Genomic DNA, 21,457 nt, shown 5'->3' on the forward strand with positions numbered 1-21,457 from the left:
TATTTAAATATAGTAGGTTAAATATACTTAATTTCTTGAGACTTAATTGCATGTTTCATTGAATTGGGTGAAATGGGATTCAATGAAATTGAATGATATTTCAATGAAAATTGAAAGAGAAATGAAGCATGTACATGCTGTGGTGCTGAATAGGGCTGGGGTTAAGCAATTGACTCAGTGCTCTTCAGCCAGAAACTTTTCACTGGTAGGTAATAAACAGGAATTGTGACCTTTTTCTGGTAGGAGAAAATGGAAAATATGGCCCATTTTATTTGTTTTTTAAACGTGGGGCTATGTTTTTAGAGTCTGTTATCCAAAGTGCAATATGCTTTTTGCACAAAGTGAAAATACCTTTTTTAAGGAAAGCGTTAATAGAAATCTCACTCTGTGAGAAAAGAAAAACAAACCAAAACCCCCAAACATAAATAAATACAGTCTTTCCTCTGGAAAGAGTCATGTTTGAATGTTATTAATAGTGACCCACCTATCTCATTGGATTATGTGTATTGTTTATTTTATCAGGCTTCTCTGGCAATTGTGTTGGCTGTGGCAAGAAGGGTTTCTGCTACTTTACAGAATTCTCAAATCACATTAATCTTAAACTGACCACTCAGCCCAAGAAACAGAAACACTTGAAGTATTATCTGGTCAGGAATGCACAGGGAGCTCTGACCAAAGGATCTGTAATCTGCTGGAAAGGGGCAGGTAAGATAATGAAGCTGTCTTCCTTGAGCTCTGGTTTTTATCATCCAAGCTTAGCTATCATGAGGGCTGGCGTCTGTGTAAAGCCTGAATGAGATCATTTGAAAGACTCTTTAAAGCCAGGTGACTGCTAGAGCAGCTGTAAAAAGCCATTGTCTGACCTAATATAAGCCTGGCCTGTCTGAAGACATTGGTTCCTTCATTCAAGTGCTGTAGCCTCTAAGAATTAATGTGTGAAATTATCAGAAAGATAAAGAAGCTTCTTTTTTTTTTTTCTTTTTTTTTTTTTTTTTTGTTAAGAGTTCAGAGGCCGTCAGTCTTCAACCAGTACCTGCTCAAGCACCTTGTTCCAGCTGCCAGAGAGTTCGGGCCTCTCAGGAAGCACCTCCAGTGAGCCGCTCCCAGCTGCAAATCCCAGTGCTCCAGCTGGGACTCAGCAAACAGGTACTGCTTGGAAGGAAAACACGCCAGGGTTGCACTTCCACTTAACTCTGTTCTTGTGTATTTGGGTGTACTCATGTGAAAGCAAAGGCAAACAAACAAGTAGGCACACTGCCTAATAAAACAAGTTGAATAGAATTAGAGATCTATTACAAATAAAGAAAGAATTATACTTTGAAGGCTTCTTGCTGTTCCTTCTCTCCTGTCAGGTTTATGTATAAAAGGTTAACAAATAGTAAACAGGTGTTCTGCAGCTTGCTCACAGCTAAACCAAACCAAAATGTTTTAAAAAGCCCTTATTTCTAAAGTGTTTTTCCACCTGTCGCTTGTCTGGTCACAGATGACAACTGTTACAGGATCCAGTGTAATTTTAGCTTTTTCGTCTGATCCAGTCTATTTTATGCTATGACCAGAATCCTGTTCAATACAGACATTATATGGGCATCAGCTTAAAAGCTTGTGAATTTTTTCTTCTGCTGAGAAAAGTGACTTTAAAATTAAAAACCAAACAATTGGTATCTGTAACTTTCTTTGCATTAAAAATTCTTTCTGAGACCTTTACTTTTCCATTAACTTGACATAAATGAAAGGTGATAAATGATAGAGGCTAGAGTGATCTCTCTGAGCTTCTTTATAATGAAAACAGCTCTTTAGTGTCTTGTGACTATTACAGGTTTTTCCTGAGTTTTTACAGAGGAGAGCTGAAGCACATCTGTTGGTGGTTATATTCTATTCTCTGTGTAAGATGGAAGCCTGTTAAATAGTCGTGATCTGGAATACTGGTGCCCTTCCAGAGCAAATCATCAATCTCTTTATAATAGCAGATTGCCTTTTTTTTTTTCCCCCCCAGATGTTACAAAAAAGCTACGTTAATTACAAGTATATTAGGGTTGAGAACACCTCCATTTTTTGGCTTTTTTAAATGCAGCATAGTTAAAAAAATCTTAGAAAGAGAAAGATTGGGATGGAGGCTTAGTAAATTTTAAACAACCTCTCTCTTTTGGCTGGTTCTTGAGTAAACTTTATGTAAGAGCCAGGGTCATGCAAAGAAACTACAGCTTCTGACATATGCATTTAATTGAAGAATCAGATTTTGCCCAGGCACTTAATTGGGAGTAGGAGGTCAGAAGTAGTTTGTTTTATTCAGCTTTTTATTCACTCTTGAGCAGATCCCGATGGCTCTATTAAATGAAATGATGAAATGATTGGTTTGTTATATCAGCTGAGGCTCTCGACCTAGAAATGTTTAATGTAAATACTTTGGGTTTTTTTTCTTGCCAGCTGCAGCCACAGATCACATCCCTTCAACAGCAGCATTCAGCTCAGCAGTTTATAATGGCAAGGAGTCACCTAAACAACAGTTGATGAAAAATAACCTGTCTGCTCTGACAAGACCTTCGGTGTTAGGTATTTGTATGGATTTGTTGTTTAATAACCCTAAACTCTGTATTCCATGAGTATAATAGAATCATTGAACAAATTATATAATGATTGTAATTTCCTGAATGAATAGAAATTACAAATTTCTTCCAAGTCTTTTCTGACTACAGTACTGTTTTCTGTGTTAATTTCCAGGGGAAAAAAAATTCTTTATATGTTTTCAGCCACAGTTTTGTTACAGTTCATATTAACTAGATGTTTTTCCTTATATTTACAGTTCATTTATTTAATAGAGATACGGGCCAGATTCTGAATCCAGGTTCTTAATGTGTCAGTTTGCATCAATTTCCCAAACAGATTTTGTGAAGGGAATTATTTATAAGGAGTAACTCATAGGATGATTCCTGGGTTGCGGTTCACCTTGAGATGGAGAAATAGGCTTTGTCAACTGGCTCCAAATTCAAGAAACTGCCCTCGCTATAGCATTATTACAATGATTTTTGTTAATTGTTTTCTGTCACAGACTGTGTCACTGGTTTGTTTAAGGAAGAAAATTAGTTTTCATTATGGCTAGCAACAAACTGTAGCTCGGTTTTAGGATAAGTCTTCCGAAGTTTCCCTGCTGGCATCACAGACAAATACACCTTCTCTGCCCATTCAGGCTCTTAATCTCTTTTTTTCATGCAGCAGCACATTATTGCTAATTCATTTCAGAAGGATTAATTTCACATATCAACATATCTGCAGAAAAGAGCACAGCACTGTCAAATAAAAAAGTCCTTTGTATTGCTCTAAGTATCTTGTGACTTTGTCACAACGTTATGCCAGGAAACCAAGTGGAAGGATGAGCAGCACAAATGGCCAAAGTCTGCCCTCGCGTGGTAAAAGGGTAAGGGATAAAGTCATTGGAAACCCCCGTGTGTGAGGGTCTGCAAGTGAACAATCTCCTTCTAGATCTGAAGACCTCGGGTTTATCTTTAATTTTAATGAATTTTTCAAAATTAAACCCACACCTTTTTATATAAAATTCTTATTTTATCTCGAAATTTATGTGGGACTTTTCACCTGGAGATAGCACCTTGACAGGGTTAAGCAGTGTTACAATCTCTGTGTAGTCATGTCCAGAAACAGAAATAGCTCAATCCTGCAAGTTTCTGAGCAATTCCAGGAGGACCGTTGACTCTCAATAATTAGAAATACTTGATGTTAGTGGAAGCTCATCTTCCTAGGAGTTTGCAGGAGTGCACAAGAAGACTCAAGAAAATGATGAAAAAAATTTAAAGAAATTAGTCATCAGGAGCTCCTGAAAAAAACGTAAGAAAGTTGTTTTTACAGAAGAAAATGTTGAAGCTATACATGGGTAGGAGGAAGGTGTAGAGGTAGTTTGATAGGAGTTAATATGGAAAAACATAAAACCAAAGACGGAATCAGCGAGAAGTGGCAAAAATCCTGTAAATGGGGAAATTTTTGAAAAGAAACCCTCAGCAATATTATTTTTCAGTAAGTTCCATGTAACACTATGTCATGTGTTCAGAAATAAAAGGAGCAAAATGCCCACAGTGTTGACTTCAAAATATTTATACTGTAAGGGATTCTTATTATGTCTCATTACTTACTGTATTATTCTTAGTAGAGAGAAAGCATTGGTGTTAGATAAGTGAAGTTTACGTAGATAATTAAGAGTTCTCTGCTCCAAAAATTTCCCAGTAATTTAAGCAGGACACAACAAAGTAAAATAAACCACACAAAATTATTATATTCATAGACCTGACCTTTTCTACTACCATACTGATGAATACATTCAGTCTGTCCAAACATACTGAATTACCATGCACAAACCTGAATAAATTTTATTCTGATATTTCTCTGGAACATTATTCTTATTCAGGCACATTAACAAATTCAGGCCCTCCAAAAAAGCGCCATAAAGGTTGGTCACCAGAATCTCCATCCTCCACTGAAACGTGGAACTTGCAGCTCAATCCACAGGCTCCAAACAGAATTAAAAATGGTAAGCTATACCCAAGGTAATGATTTTGTTGTTTCATTAGAACATGAAAATTATAGGGGGGAAGGAAGTATTATTTTAAAGACACATGCAGATTCAAATGAGGGATTTTTCTGTGCTCACCTAGATGCTTTATTTCCTAGATGCTTTTTGAGGCTCTGAGCCTAATTCTCCTTAGGTTCCAGTCATCAAGTCATTAACAAATCCCAACAGATGCCTGGGTCCATCTTTAGACACCAAAACACCTTTGGAATATTAAAATTAGTATCATAACTCAGGTCCATAATAACAGTACCATCCATTGTTTCAATCATTTGTCATAATGTTCTTGGCACTTGGATTTTATAGTCTAGATACAGACAGGAGTGACATGCAGTGAAATAAATACAGTTCCTCCAAAATATTTTCTTTTAATGTACTATTGTTTACATTAAAATTACCATAAAGAAGCTATGGCTGAGCAAACACTGAATCTTACATTTTTCTTTCTTCTTATAGCAATAAAAACATTCTAATGAGTGAAACGAAATGTATCACCCAGAACTCACAAATCATAACTACATGTGCATTGATACCACATAAGAGTCTGTATTCTTGCATTCATATCTGGAACTGTTTGTTTATAAACATTTCAAAATCTTTAGATGCATGTGGGATGTCCAGTGTTGCAGTGACATAATTAATTAGTCCTCCAAGACTGTTAGCATAATAGTGTGGGTTGTAGTAACAGGTCAAGAGCTGTGTGATGGAGCCATAAAAAGCAGTTAATACTGATAGCAAATGCGGGTATGAGAAGATGCTGAATAACTTTTCTTTGAGGAAATTATTACTAGACCTGACTCCAGTAATAATATGTCTAAAATCTTAGATGGAGGAAGCCTGTCATCTGTACCACATTCGGCTTTGGTGGGACCAGCCTCCTCTCCAATGGTAGGCTCAGGAGAACCAGTCTCAGTTCCGGACAACTTGCTGAAAATCTGTAAAGCAAAACCAGTTATTTTTAAAGGTAAACCCCCCAACCCCACAACAAGGCCTCTTTTTTTTCCAAGAGATGTAAAGATATATTCTACCTCTAAACACTGCTAACACTATCCATTTTAAGAGGTTGACTATTAAAACTGTTTAATGCGTATATAGAAAATGACTAAATTAATGTGATGTTTACATACATTTATTTTGTAGGTCATGGAAACTTCCCATATCTTTGCGGGAACATTAATGATGTGATAGTGAGTCCTTTGTTGTACACCTGTTACAGAAATTCACAGTCTTTATCTAGAGCATATGAACAATACGGTGCATCCACAATACAGCCTATTTCTGAGGAAATGCAGCTCTTACTGACTGTCTACTACCTTGTTCAACTAGGTAAGATTGTTCTACATCCAGAGAGACTACATTGAATATATTACATGCAGGCAAATGAGAAAGGGAATATTAGGGCAGGACAGTACTAAATATGAGTCTTTGATAATGTGATATTAAACTATTTCATTCATGATTATGGAAAAAAATGAAATAACTAGGTCTTGAAGGCCAGACAGATTGAATTATAAACATACAAGGTTTATTTTCTGCTATCATCTGGGACCTCAGCGATGAAAATTAAAGGAAAAGAGCTGTCATTCACTGTTCTTGCAGACAATCTGTGGTTTAGAAGTAGCATTATGCTGAGACAGGCAGCATTCAACCTCTTAAACATTTCTAATTACTGGTACTCAGGTTCAAATTAGGGCAGCTTTATCTGAGTATCACAAAGGCATTTCAAAATGAAAAGTTTGCTTTACGTCTGCTATAGGCAATAGAGTCATGCATGCAGAAATCTGAATCATGGTTTAAAAAATACATGCTTTTAACTCAACAGTTTTTTAAATTGTTTCATAATATTTCCCTCTTGTTTCTTTTTAGCTGCAGACCAGGTCCCTTTGATTGAGGATTTGGAGCAAATATTCATGCGTTCCTGGCGGGAATCACACCTGTCTGAAATCCGTCAGTACCAGCAGGCTGTTCCCCAGGCCTTTCCCCACGTGCCCAGCCAGATCACCCCGGTGACTTCAGCCCAGCTGCCCTGGCTGGCGGGGCTGGCAGCCAGCTCCTGTAATGACAGTGTCCATATCATTGAGTGCAGCTACTCCCTGGCAGAAGGGCTTTCAGAAATGTTTAAGCTACTCATTGAAGGAAAATTAGTAAAGACAAACTATGTGGTGATCATATGTGCCAGTAGAAACCGAGCCATTGATTCCTGCATTGTGATAACAGGTAATAACCCAAGAATGTATCTCCATGCAAACCAGAGTAATTCAATGCTGTGAGGGATTTGGTTAGAATTCCAGTAAGTTGCCTCACAAAGCAGAGCAACTAGTAATGATTGGGTTTGGTGAACCCAAGCTGACACTGCACCACTGGGTCTCTCCCCAGCAAACCGCATTCTGCCTGCGTTGCCCATTTTCTCACCAAAGCATCTCAGCCAACAAGGCTACAAACAAAAAATAGTGAGTTACAGCACACACAGTGCATAAAGCTCTCCTCCTCTGTGCAACTGGGACATTACTGCAGAGAACCTTTCATTAGCTTCTAAAAGATGATCTTTCAATGTCATTCCCTTCAACAACCTGTTGAGGGTTATGCTCACAATTAAATAAATTATCTGGATGGCCATTCAAAGATTCATTATGATTGTAAGATAATTGGCAATTCCTTTCAATATTATATGGTCTTTTTATATACTGTATCAACAAATATTTTCCAAACTGGGAATGAAATACAAAGAATTATAAAACATGAATCTGTTTTACATGGTGTATATATGTGTCAAAGACATAAAAGACTCATCTCTGCCATTTCTGTATGTGTGGTATTTATTTAGTTGTAAAGTATTTTTGTTATGCCTTAGAACATTTTTAACTTTAGTTTAAAGTGTTTTCAAAATTCCTCTTTTTTTGTCTTTTAGGAAAGTATCAGGCAAGAGTTCTGTCTGAGAGCATGCTCAGTCCTTCAGACTACCAAAAAGAAGTTAACTATCAGCTGGTCACAGGGAAGGTGGAAACTCTGGGGTCCTTCTTTAGCACACTCTGCCCAGGTACCTAACAGGTTGTAAAGAGGCATGTTTCTAAATCCCTGAAACTTTTAAGTCTGAGAAAATAGTCGTGCTCATTTCCTTTCCAGAAGCAAGACACTCTAAGAAATATATGAAAAATGCAGGACAGAGTTGTGAAAGTACACTTGAATTGAGATTCCTCCTAAAAGTGTCAGTTTATAAAATCCATTGGTTTCATAAAAATAGGCCAGCAAATAGCTGAGCATATTATTCTTAGCTATGCAAATCCATCCTTACGTTATATAAGTCCATATCCATATGAATGTATAAATTCTTTTGCTGTGAGCACAGAATTCATTTAAAGCAGAATAGATCAGAGCTATTTTATGAAAGGTAGGATTTTCCCCTTCTACTTACCCCACTTTGAACTTGATTGTGATGCCTGGGACAGAGAGGAAAATTGCAGAGGGACACAATTACTGGATTGTTTTTTAACTGAGTGTACTGAGGATAACTCCAGGCAGGATTATCTGGGGATAGATCAAGCCACATGGAAAGTCAAACTGTATCTCACAACTAGGACAAATGCAGCATATTTGTCACTGTTAATGGGATGTCACAGTCTTCTTTGCCATTCGCATCATGTTGGTAAATAGATCACAAGAAGCTCTCTGTGTCATGATATTTTGAGTGGTAGCTTAAGGGAATCTCAATTTCCTTAAATCATCTTGTAGTTATGTAGTGTTTATCTTAGTATCTTCAAGGCACAGTTCTCAAAATTAAAGAGAACCATAGAGAATCATAGAGTTCTCTGCTGTTGCTATTGTTTGAGCAGAACAAGTAAATGAGCATCCTAAAAATAGCTGCCACCTATATCCACTGGACTGCACTTCACAGGGCAGGCCCTGGCTTTCTGAGCTCACTGCAGACATGCTCAAACATCTTTTCAAGTGCTGAGAAAATACTAATGCCTGGGTCTGGCATATTGTACTCTCTGCATAGCTTTCATCTGTAAGTAGGGCCCATGCTCTATAGAAATGGATCTGTTTGCAGATATGCAATACTTTAGTAAAGTATAGCTTGCTTGGTTCAGCATTGTGTATAGCTACAAAACTCACATTTTTCTTTTGGCTGTATTAGAAATTACTTTTCTGTCTCTCAAAAATGTTAGAGTTTTAAAAAAAATTTATCAGATTTTTCTCAACTTTCTTGTAATCCTTGTTAGTGAACAGTATGGATCCATGGTCTGAACATAAACTAAGTCAGTTTTATGTCTTTGTTGTTGCTGGTTTGCATCAGGGTCTTGAGGCTAGTTTTCTACCACATTCCATAAATGTCCTAGCTGGTCTGCAGAGATGGTTTATCATTCTCTGGTCTGGTTTTCATTTTATTAGTGATACTCTGTAAAAAAAGATTTCTAAAAATAGAAAATAACAAGAAGGTTCCTGTATAGAACAACCAATAAGCCAAGGGCAGGATAGCTAGCAAACACATAAATAGTTTTAAAGATCTACAAAACAAAGTCAGTTTGAAATGCAGCTCTTACTAACACGGATGTTTATTCCTGTCTCTCCGCAATTTGATAGAGGGTGACATTGATCTTTTGCTGGAGAAATTTTATCAAGAAAACCAAGGACACATCTCTTCATCACTTTCTGCTTCAGTGAATAAACCAACAGCAGTGAACGGAACTGGAACAGCTGTGTGTACAAGTAAGTAAGGAAGATGTTCTAAAGAGGTAACAGAATAGGATACTGGAGACCAAGTGCTGGGTGCACAGTTAGACTCCTCTGGGCAGAGTCCTAGGCTCCTGAAGGCAAAGATCCTGAGGCAAGCAACAACTCATGTCTTGGGATATTCAAATTTGCACTGATGAATGTTCTGCTTCATTCCACTGGGTATTACAGTTTTTGAAGCTTTAAGTCTTACTTCTGTGGTAGCAGAATGCTATTGTTCAAATTCACTTTCAGGTCTCAGATACTTATAGGACCAAAAAGTCCAAATACAGAAAGATTTCTTTGCATATTCTATATGGATTTTCATAAATGAACTCCTGTAAATAAGCAAAATACCTTAAAGGGTAAATCAGTCATTCTTTGCCAGACTCTTAACATTTTGCATTAGATTAGACTTTGGGCATGTATCTAAACAGAATTTTGCCTTTTTCAGGTTATGAGATTGAACGACACCAAATTCGTCCATTCCAGCTAGCAGTGGCTCAGAAATTGCTGTCTCATATTTGCTCAATTGCTGACTCCAGCACTCAAAATCTTGATTTGGGTTCCTTCGAGAAAATTGATTTCTTGATTTGTGTTCCACCCTCCGAAGTGACTTATCAACAGACTTTGTTTCATCTCTGGCACTCAGGTGCTCATTAGTTAGCTTTATTTTAGATTTACAGGACATTCTTAGATGTATTCATGTACAAAAGTACTGACACTTGTTCCATTCTTTTAGGTATTTTATTAGAACTTGGATTAGAAAAGGAACATCTTACAAAGCAGAGAGTGGAACAGTATGTCATGAAACTAGATGCAGAAGCCCAAATTAAATTCAAAGTCTTTTTACAGAACTCTATGCAGAATCCACACACACTGTTTGTCCTAATCCATGATCATGCACACTGGGATCTAATGAGGTAAGAAAGCTGTAACTTGTTTTTAGAGAAATTATTATTATCTGGATTATCTCTCAGGATTTCAGATTTATCCCTTCCTTCATCTTTGTTTGCATCTTTCTGCTAACTCTGTCTCCCCATGCATTGAATAAGCATATTTTAAGGTCCTTCATGACTTATTCTTACCCTGCTTATTATATTGTGCTGCAGTGGAACATTGCAGCTTTTTTTGCTCCCCATTCTTATCTACTTTCAGCCACAGCTATTGGTTTTTTTGGCTGTTTGTCATTTGTTCAGGGGAAAGCTTCCTGTGAAAGTATACAGAGCTCATCATCCTCTGTTAGTGTCCTCTGGGCTGTAAAACTTGCAAAACCCTGACCCAGGGAGTAGACAATGAGTGGCCAACCATGCTGCCTATTTTTTTTTTACTGACTGGAAATTTTCTAGCTTTTTTTCTGTCCAAAATCACTGATTTGTAAGAATTGAAAGCTTCTGTAGATTCATAGTGATGCCAGGTAGAGTTCTGAGGAAAAGAGAGAAGTTTCTGTCCGGTGTTTACCAAGTTCCCCATCAGCTCACTTGCATAACTCATTGCTTCCCTCACAGAGCTCTGTTTCTTTAGCTTCTCAACAACCCACCTGCTGAGAAGTGGGGCTGCTTTTGCTGTCTGGTTCTGAGGCTCTTGGGGAGGTTGGAAAACATTCTGAATTCCAAAAACACCAACATATTCCAACTTTGGGATCATGGTAGTGTTTCTGAAACCAAAAACTGTGGAATCTTGCTTGTGAATGAAGTGAGAAGGTCTTGTCTTTTCCACTGGTTGAGAATGATGACTTTCAATGAAACTTTGCACCTGAGAGTTTCCTGTTCAACTCCCCTGTCTTAGGAACTTACATGGTCTTTTACAGCTGTCCCAGCCTTTGAGGCATTTATTCATATAACATCCTTGAGTGCTAGGGAAGTACCTGTATTGCTGCTTAACCCTAATAACCTATGTTTTATATCTAATAAAGATACATAGGCAGGTAAATGCCAAAAATTAAATAGCATGAATTTGGACTGAAATTTTGCACAGGAGCAAGGAACTGACCGTCAGTATTCTGTGATACTGGGATTTGCCCTAACAATAACTATTTTCTTTTTCTCTCTTTTTCTATCATACTGACTTACCATCTGTACTTTTCTAGCTTGATTTTTGTAGGTTAGAATCATCTTTTGTTAAGATGATCGATCTAACAATTTGACCAGAGTTACTGCAGGACTATGTGTCTATTGGTAACTGTCACATCAGGTTCCTTTCATCCTTTATCTCTCATACTCTGGTAGCTGCAAGGGATTGGTAATTTGCTAGCTAGAGAGCTTATCAGGCTCACAGAAATGTTTACTTGCAGTGAAATAATTTGCATTTCTTTTCCCATCCTTCTGTGCAACAATTTCAGGGTAAAAGAAGAGTCCTAAGTTCCTTTAACTTTGATTTCACATGCAGGTTTAAGCTATTTCACTGACACAAATGTTCCCTTTTGCCGATCACTTTGGAGAGTTTTGGGTTTCTTTTTTTGCAGTGCCATGCATAGTATTTATCCTCAAACAGAGCTGTCGACAGGACTTGTTGATAGATTGTTGAACTGCAGGGAGGTGAAAGAGGCACCCAATGTTGTGACCCTCCATGTGACTTCCTTCCCCTATGCACTGCAGACACAGCATACTCATATCAGCCCTTACAATGAGATCCACTGGCCTTCTTCATACAGCAATGTAAGATGGATGCTTTGAGGTGCTTTTGTGAACTTTTCATAAGTTGTTTTCCACTTATGTACTCGATAAAACTGTGAAGTCCCCATGATTTTTGTAAACAAGAATGAAGTTTGAATAACATCTTGTTCAGTCTGTGGCAAGTTCATTTTTCCTTTGCTTATCCTTTTGAGCTTTTTTTTCTTTATTCCTTTTATATATCCCATAAACCTTAGTAGCTCTGCTAAAAATCTGTGAGCTACATAAATGGAAATCATCTTCAGTTCTGTCTCTAGTGCATTACTGCATAAATATATGTACATACATGGATTTTCATCATATGTGTGCATGTTTATTCCATAGAGCTGGTCTGTCTGTGTATATGTATATGTGGGGAGAGAGAAAGGAATGGGGAAAATTGGGTCAAACTTTCATTCTCTCAAAAAAACTAATTCTATTTCTTTCTCTTCTTTTTCTAATATGTCTGAGTAGATGTATGTTTATTAGAGAATGTGATTGTATGTATATCAAGATACCAACGGTTAATCACTTGTAGATCAGTTATTGATAGACTTTACCCTTCTATTTTTGTTGCTTCATTTGCTTTAGGGTGTAGATTTATACCATGAAAACAAGAAATACTTTGGACTGTCAGAATTCATTGAATCCACCCTCTCTGGCCATAGTATTCCACTGCTTCGGTACGACAGCTCTTTTGAAGCAATGGTCATGGCTTTGGGAAAGAGGTATGGGGCCCTCCTTTGTTTAACATGGGAAACTTAGGAAGTCCTTTTTAGGGCCTTGCATTGTTAGCTAGAAGCCCAGTTTTTTTGGTTTTTTTTGTTTTGGTTCTCACTGTCCTACACATCATTTACATATGCAAGGCATACCACCTGTTCGTATTTTCTCCTATCTATTTAATATGTACTGGGCCTGCAGTGGCATCAGTCAAGGCTGTCTTTTACTATGAGCATGCACACTGCTTAGGCCAATTTACAGTGTGCTCTTGTAACCTGTAACTACCTCTATATTATAATAATCTAACATTGCATCATCACATAATTTTAAATGTGTTATTACTTTTGTCCAATATTATCACTTGCTGACCCTGGCTGATTTTGATGTATAGAGTGTGTATACTGCACTTGGAACACAACGAGAAGTTAAACATACCACTGTGGTAGGTATACATAAATCAGAAAAAAAAACCCTGAGCAATCCATAGTCATTTTTTTGAGCAAGCCATAGCAAGCACTCTTTTTACTGTGCACCTGGGTTTCATTTCTGTGAAAATCAGAAAACAGGAAGCTATTGGATATCCATGGATCTCCTTTCCATAGACTGGGAATTGAGACAGGTGTAGCTGGGCTTGGGAAGTTGGAGTGCTTATTGGTTGCTGCCTACATATTCAGTCCTCTTGAACACAAGAGTAAGTTAGTTCAGGGCTTCAGTAAGAAAACAAGAGAAACACCCCATCTCTCTCTGCCTCTTAAGAATAACACACAGTGAAGAATTCTATTCTTACTGATAAGAGAATATTATTTTGATTGATGTTATTACTGAGTGCCTCAGCTAATATTCTGTGATGAATTTTGTAACAGCAGTAAGGTATGGATAACCTAAAGTGGTGTAACCTTACTGGACTACTTGCTTAGTAAATCTTTACTAAGAAAAATGGAGAGACAACATCAGTTCTGATTGTGAAATGATGCCTTGCAAATACTGTACAATTGCAATTGGTGAGATTCTGTTGTGTAGTAGATATGAAGGATTCTTTACAGGAGAAAATCCTGAGGTTACTATATTTTGTAAAAAATAGCTTTTTTACTTCAGCCTTTAAAACTTCACTCTTTAATTCACTGTTTATTTCAGGTTCCCCAGATTACACAGTGCAGTGATAAGGACTTTTGTCCTCATCCAACACTACTCTGCAGCTATGATGGCAGTGTGTGGTCTTTCTCAGATGAAGAACTACACCTCAGTTGAAACTCTGGAAATTACCCAAAATCTAATAAACTCTTCAAGACAATGTCCTAGTGGCCATGGCCTCATGGTAGTGTTGAGAATTCCATGTATCCCGCTGGCTGCAGTGGCATATGAGCGTCTGTATAATGTAAGGGAAAGACTAGCCCTTGAAGATAACTTTGAAATAATCTTGGGAAATCCTAATTCCGGGATCACAATTGGGAAGCACTTTGTGGAGCAACTAAAGGTAAATTGTGGAACGGCATATGCTGGGAAGCTTCATTAGATAGGTAGGTGGGGAGACTTTACTGGTGAGAGTTATGGTCATGAGCTGAAGTGTGGAGTCTTATAGTAAAAACAAAAACTGCCATGAGGAACATGACTTTTACATTTCAGGTATGCTGCCTGTGACACCTCTCCTGTCCTGCCTGTGGTCAATGAAGTATTAACTAAGATGGTTAGCACTTGACTTCCAGGAGCAACCCTCAGAAACAGTTGAAATGCTTTTATCTGAAGAGACTATGAGAAATACATTAAAAAGCCAAATAAAACATTCAGTTTTAGCTGAATTTTCTCACAAAACATCACAATACAAAAAAGAGATTTTAATCAGTGACCAGTTCAGAGTTACATTATTCTTGTCACCAGAAGGTGGCAAGAAGACCGATTTACCTACTGATCAGTGATGGTAGTTACGGATCCTAAAGCACCCTGGTGTTCACAGCTCAGGATTTTATGCTTTCTGAACCATGTTTTGGTTTATGGATTAATATATATCCTTTAAGTCCAGAGTCATGGGTCACCTGTTTAAAAAAAGCCTCCTTCGCTCTTCATAGAATTACCATTATCTGGTTGCCAAAGCAAAGATGTTTCCATTCTAGAATGTTGTAATAGAGATATATGGTACACTGTTTATTCTGTTTGAGTATACATGTTAGGTGAAGTAATTTGAGATCCCAGGCCTAATGCTGATCTCATTCTGCTATTAATTAGGCATAGCTTACTCTGAAAAATCAGTATTAGTTCTGAATCACATCCTGATTATGTTGTCTAACATGTATAGTAGGGGAACATGTACAGCTGTCAGAGGCCAAGTTGTTGGACTGTTGATCCTACCATAGATACTCCTTATCTGTAGGTCAGTCTTACAGCAAAAAGGACTGACTGGTGTGAGTAAAGCAATATAGCCTGATGCAAAACAGTCAAACAACAGATGGAGTTGTCAGATTTCTCATAAAGTTACCAGGAAAACCGATAGCTTATGGGGAGAGTGGGAGACTCCATAGGGTTCTAAATGGGGACAGTGGTGTGTGTTGAACACTTCCAACTTTCTCCTGTTCCTCTAAGGTGAAAAAGTCTCATTTCTAGATTATTTTCTTCCTTGGACTCAGACATCCATATATTATCTGCCTCAGGAAGTGTCTGTACTCTCTTCTCTCCCCCAAAACTCCTGCTCAGCTTTACTCTCCGTTGTGCCATATTTGCCATATGCCCTGGTCTCAGTGCTGCCTATGCAGCTTGGAAGCTGGGAGCCTTTTCAGGCTGGAACATACTGTCCCAATGTCCTCAGACTGACAGCAGGCAGATTGCTGCCTGTAAGGCTCTAGGAACTGTGAGATCTATCTGTGTTGAATTTGGCTCTGCTGTGGGGCTTCTCTTCCACTGTACAAGTGGATTATTATAATGGGTGATAAAAGTATGTCTTTCTGTCTTTTTATTTGATATAGATATATCTCAAATGGATATATATATATGTCCAACATATATCCAACAGGGTTTCTCTACCTTATACAGATCTGGCAGAAAATTGAAGATGTAGATTGGAGGCCACAGACCTATTTGGAATTGGAAGGTTTGCCTTGCATATTAATATTTAGTGGGATGGATCCACAAGGGGAGTCTTTGCCACGGTAAGAAGATCCACTCTTTTCTCAGTGGCATTTTTTTATCCATTGCTTATCAAATAGTTAAAGATTAACTGTGTGATTACTTGTGTGAGAGGAAAACAGATTTCAGTGTCGAGGCATTTCTTTGCCATTTTGGGGGCGATTTTTATATCATAAATACAAACTCTGTATTATTGATAATAAATTTATGTTTATAGCAAGGTGTAAATAGCTCCAAAACTATCATGAGAGTTATCCCAGTTTAGAGGAGAGAATGGGTATGTTAAAAAAAGAAGTATAGCTGCTTAGATTTCTTAGGGTAGCTGAGAAATCTGCATGTGTGGATGAATCCAGGATGTGTGGAGAGATCAGTGCCTTCTGGAATGGCAGCTGGAAGCCAGACAGGATGCCCTGGAGCACTAAATGCTTTTGTATGTTCAACTGAATTGTGTTCTGTGTGTTAGGTTTAGAATCCAAATGATTATTCTTTTTCTTATGCTGATGCTAATGTTCAGTGCAGTAGGAAAAGTGTATGCACCAGGGTGGTAATCTTATTAAGCACAAAATACTGTGATTTATCTTGTCTGTTGTTGAAATTCCCCATTGGCTGTGTTTCTAAAAGAGATAAGGCAGTAGATTACAGTAAGTTTTCATCCTAGCTCCTCCTGTTTCTCTCCAGATCACTGAGATACTGTGACCTACGTTTAATAAATTCATCTTCTTTGGTAAGGACAACCCTGGAGCAGGAACTTGGTTTGGCAGCATACTTTGTGAGCTCAGAAATTCACACAGAGAAAGCAGTTGTGAATGATGTGTTAGAAAGTGACCCAGAGAAACTAAGCAGTACTGACAATGAAGATGAAGAAATAGCGACAGAAGGTATTATTTATTACTGGTAATAAAAGAAGCTGTAAAATGATTGAAAATGATTAGCAAAAGCACAAATGTATGGGTGAGGGTTTCTCACTTTAGTCTTACTGAGTGAGCTCTGCTCCTTAGTTCTGTTTCATCTCATAGAACCTGTGTTCTCTCGCCCTGCCTGCCTGGGACTGCTGCTGCTGATGCATTTTAACTTCTTGCAGTTTTACTGCTGCATTTGTTACCTCTCTCTGTTTTCTGGCTCCCTCCTGTGTTCCTCCTTTTCCCTGTATGTTCTAGCAGCCACAAAGTAGAGCTTGAGTAGGAACACCCGGTGACACTCACTGTTCAGAGGACCCTCTGCACTCTCCCTCCCCAGCAGGGAAGGGTGTGATTTGCTGTCTGAGAAGCAGCAAGTGAATCCCCATCCTCAGGGCTGTGGCAGCTCCAACTAAACTGTCCCTGACTGATGCTACCAAACCTATGCTTACAGTGATGTCAGTGATAAAGATTCCTTCCAAGGAAACTGTATATACTGCAGCTGAGTAGTCTCTAGTTTGTCAGGTGTTAAATAGGATGGATAGAAAATATATCTCAACATAGAAACTTCTGAGTTCTCCTTGAAAATGCCCATGACTTCAAATTGACAGTGTAGAGTTGGTGAATTCATCATTTCTTAAGAAAGCAATTAAGAACATACAAATGTGTAAAAAACCAACAAAAATACTTTACCCAGGAACAATTGCTTTTTGGTTTTTTTTTTTTTTTTGAGTTATAATTGATGGGCATTATCATTTATTTATTAGTTCTTTACACTTTTCTTTACTGTCTATTGTCCCTGAGGAAAACAAGGGATTTTTCTCCCTGTAAACTATTTAAATCTCAAATATTTATTGAGGAGGAAGAAAGCCAATTACTGTTCACCTAAGAAGTTCTTACTCACTGAAAATGATAGCAGAACAAGCCGAACAAAAATACTTTCTTTAATCCAATATGTACTCCTCATAGAGGAATGAAATACCTGAGGTCATATTCAAACTGTGTTCAACAGATGCCTGCTTCAGATGTGATGAGTACTTCTTGTGATGAGTAATTCTGTCAATTTAGTTGAAGTATGCTGAGATTGTATGTGATCTGAGTCAAATGGGCTCCTAAGTTGTCTAATGCTGCTCTCCTAGTCCATGAAGTATGGTATGATCATCCAGAGTCCAATTCTATGTGAGAGTCTATCTATGTAAGATAGACTTACAGTCTATGTTTTCTGATGGCAGTGCTTATGTCTCAGTTTATCATGTTAAAATTGTACAGAAACAAACATTTTAACTTAGAAGCCTGGGCTAGGAATCTCAAGTGAATGGCCTTGATGGCCATCCAAATATGGATTTTCATTACCAAAAGCTGAGATATAATCTGGCCATAAAGCTGTGTGGGGTGGGAGGTAATTTCATAATACATTGACAAAAATAGAGCTTGTTGCCTGCTGCTTTCCCTGACACTGGATTAGTGAGGAATGTAAGACATGGGTCAGAAGAGAAACTGTGATTGAGACAGGCCTAGATATTACCAGCTCCTGGTTGCAGCACTGATTTTTGTGAAGCTATTGCAGCTCAGTGTGTGTAAATTAGACCGTAGGCTGATCCAATATTATGTGGTAGGAACAGATACTCTCCATGCTGAAAACAGTGTCAGGATGAGGACAAACCCCACACAAACCCTTGTGTACATTTCCTTACTTTGACAATATAGCTGTGACTTGCGGGCTTACCTAAATTATATTTTGATTTTGTTTTCCCTTACTATCATTCATGAAACAGGTTCTACTTCAGAAAAGAGAAGTCCTATGAAAAGAGAAAGATCACGTTCCCATGACTCTGCATCTTCATCTCTCTCTTCAAAAGCTTCCAGTAAGACCATAAGATCATCTCTGTTAATTTAAGTTTAGGACATAAGAGAGACCTTAGCTTATTAGATAAATAATAAAAGGCATAAATCCCTAAGGTTTTGATAAGGCCAATTTTAATGGGATCACTTAAGATGACTTAAAAAAAGTAAGAATTAGACTTCTGAAATATAGAAAACTGGATATTTTCTTGCTTGAAAAATTATCATGTGATGGGGTGCATAAACTAGGTGCTTCTTTATTATGTGACACTGAGGTATAAATCCTCGGTTAGTACTGTGATGGCTGTGTGTGTTCACTGAAGCTATGACAATTTATGAAAAAAGAAACATGCTTCACATTTAATTTTTTTTTTAATATAGGGAAGAAAAAGCATGCTCCTTCTCATCGGTATTTTTAACTTTTTGGTTTTGCTCTAAAATGTTCGCTCATTAATTTTACACTGTTTGGAAGCTCTTTTTGAGGTGGATAACTTTTTAAACAGTTTCTTTTTAATATGCACACTGATGTAGAAAGCATGAGGGAATGTTGAGAACTACTACAACTCTTTTGTCTGATAACTTTATTTGCTTTTAATGTAGATAATATTAAGAGGAAACTTGAAAAAAAGTCAGGAATATAAATTGTGCCATAACTTCCTAAAAGTTGCAATGTCATGAAGCTTTTTAAAACATACTGGTTTTTTGTCAGTGACAGTAAATTCTTTTTGATCTTATTGTTGTTTGCAACTTGGTGACATGCATAATTGGGCTGTGATTTCTACAGGCACAGTGGTGGTTACAAAAAGGAAAAACATCTTGAAAACTTTGGATAAGCTTCATCACTTTTATTTTCAAAATGTTTTTTCTTCTTTGAAGTTGGGCTGCTCATAATTTTTACAGTGTCCGTGTGGCCTGCCTGTGGCTCTGTGCCCTCAGTTTATCTGTGGTTAAAGAGATCTTTTTCCTTTCTTTTTTTTCCATGACCTTGGATACTGGTATTTTGAGGGATGTCACAGTGGTGTTACTTGCATGGTTACACCAGTCATGGTGCTGGTGATACTTTTGTATTTATTGCTAATGGTTTTTACTGACTACTTTAGATTAATAGACAGTTAGAGGATATCTTACTATTTCTTGAAATCAAGAGAAATTACTGACTTTTGTTCGTTCAAAATGTGGGGTTTTTTTGTGAGCCAGGACAGTTGTTTTCACCATGAGAGGAAATTTGGTTTAATCTATGGTCAGTCTTAGGGAGATATTTCTAATACCTTGTGTAGTCTGATTCCACAAGCAGTTCTCAGTCTACTTTGAAGACTGTGAACTAGTTGCGTGTCCTCTTTCACTAAGCATTAAAGATGCTCGGAACCACTTAACATGTATTAAACTTTCAAGAAATCTTTATAGTTAAAATATATAGGGTAAAAATATACAGCTTTCAGAAAATCAGCAATTGTCTGTGAGGTGTATTTACATCACATATTCGAGTCCAACATTCATGAGTTCAATATGTTCTCTGAGCTGACCCAAAGCTGTATGAATGCACTAATGCATTATGTAGCACCAGGGACTTGATAGCTGCCAGGTTTTATTAGATTAGCCTAAGTTCTGCAGTGACACACACATGGGTGGCAGAGCAGAGCTGACTCAGAGTACTGTTTTTAGATGTCAGTCTGTGTAGACTTGTGTGGTGTGATAGGGTAATAGCCTGGAAATACTTATTTTCTTTAATTCATTTTAACAATGGTTTCAGCAATTTTGTATTTGTCTTGAGTGATTAAATTATCTGGTGAACACCTTAAGCAAGGAATGTATGAAGGAAACAGAGGATAGGACAATCACTGACGTCTTTCCTATGCATTTCAGTACTTTAAAAGCCACTTTCTGCATTGAAATGAATACTCCAAACTAGTTCCATTATGGCTTCCTGTATGAGGAAGGTCAAAGCAAGAAGAGGAGCAAGATTGCAGTGTTTGCTGGACAATGTATCGAGATGATTATTTGCTGTGTTTTATTTAACTGTGGCCTTGACTAGCAGAGATATTTGCACTGTGTTGAAATATAAATTTTGTTTTAGTTACAGCATTCTGCACTGAGTCATCTTCTCCCCAAGCCCTAAGCAACAGCATGGAAGAAACTACAAACAACTATGAAAGGCAGAAGCAGAAAGTAGACAAGGGGGCACAAACAACAATCAGCAAACACTTGCCACCAGTAACTGAACAGATGGATATGAAACAAAACATAAAAAGTGCCCAAGTCTCCATCACCTCATCATCCTCCTCACCTTTCTCCTCCTCTTCTTCTTCCTCTGCACCTACTCATAACTCCTTCATCCTACAGACTTCTCAATGCTCCATGACCAAAGCATCAAAACAGCCTCCCATAGTTTTCCTGCCCAAACTGGTTTATGACATTATTACTTCTACAGACAGCAGTGGACTTCCCAAATCCTCTTCCCTCTTGCCTTACCATTCTGTTATGTGGGCAAGTTCTTTTCGTCCTCTTATGAGTAAGATGATGACGTGCACAGAGCAGTCTCTATACTACCGCCAATGGACAGTTCCCAAGCCAATCCATATGGACTACAACAACAGAAATGAGGGAAGAATGGACACCTTTCACCCAAGGAGGCTGCTGCTCAGTGGGCCACCACAGGTGTGTAAAAAGAACAAGGTATTATCATTGATTTATTTTGTTTGATTTTATCATAATCTCAGAAAAAAAATTTAGTTATTATTATTCGTACTTGAAGGCGTGTTTTTTTGTGGAGAGTAAATTACTTGTATTTTATTTCCTAATCCCTTCTGATAAAAAATATCTTCCTTTCTTTACTGTTAGCCTGAGTTCCAATACAGAGAAGCTGCAGCAATGTTCATTTTCTGTCAGTCTCTCTCCATTAAAATGTTTTAAAGATAGTTTGCTCAAGAGATAGATTTAATTTATAATTTCAG

The 21,457-nt window shown here is 37.7% G+C and overlaps 1 protein-coding gene across 1 annotated transcript in view; it reads left to right on the forward strand.

The window, feature by feature from the left end:
- GREB1 (growth regulating estrogen receptor binding 1) overlaps nt 1-21,457 on the forward strand; it is a gene marked incomplete at both ends in the record, with an annotated part of 54,852 nt that overhangs the window by 12,742 nt on the left and 20,653 nt on the right. Inside the window, 18 exons of the mRNA XM_082299326.1 lie at nt 523-705; nt 1,003-1,146; nt 2,425-2,550; nt 4,412-4,534; nt 5,400-5,537; nt 5,714-5,899; nt 6,440-6,790; nt 7,482-7,610; nt 9,155-9,280; nt 9,738-9,935; nt 10,026-10,206; nt 11,748-11,940; nt 12,526-12,662; nt 13,789-14,128; nt 15,676-15,791; nt 16,447-16,646; nt 18,440-18,529; nt 20,581-21,161. Of these exons, the coding sequence (XP_082155452.1) occupies nt 523-705; nt 1,003-1,146; nt 2,425-2,550; nt 4,412-4,534; nt 5,400-5,537; nt 5,714-5,899; nt 6,440-6,790; nt 7,482-7,610; nt 9,155-9,280; nt 9,738-9,935; nt 10,026-10,206; nt 11,748-11,940; nt 12,526-12,662; nt 13,789-14,128; nt 15,676-15,791; nt 16,447-16,646; nt 18,440-18,529; nt 20,581-21,161 (3,542 nt within the window). The remainder of the gene's footprint in view (nt 1-522; nt 706-1,002; nt 1,147-2,424; nt 2,551-4,411; nt 4,535-5,399; nt 5,538-5,713; nt 5,900-6,439; nt 6,791-7,481; nt 7,611-9,154; nt 9,281-9,737; nt 9,936-10,025; nt 10,207-11,747; nt 11,941-12,525; nt 12,663-13,788; nt 14,129-15,675; nt 15,792-16,446; nt 16,647-18,439; nt 18,530-20,580; nt 21,162-21,457) is intronic.

This window comes from Coloeus monedula (assembly GCF_965178545.1).
Source record: "Coloeus monedula genome assembly, chromosome: 2".
Taxonomy (NCBI): Eukaryota; Metazoa; Chordata; class Aves; order Passeriformes; family Corvidae; genus Coloeus; species Coloeus monedula.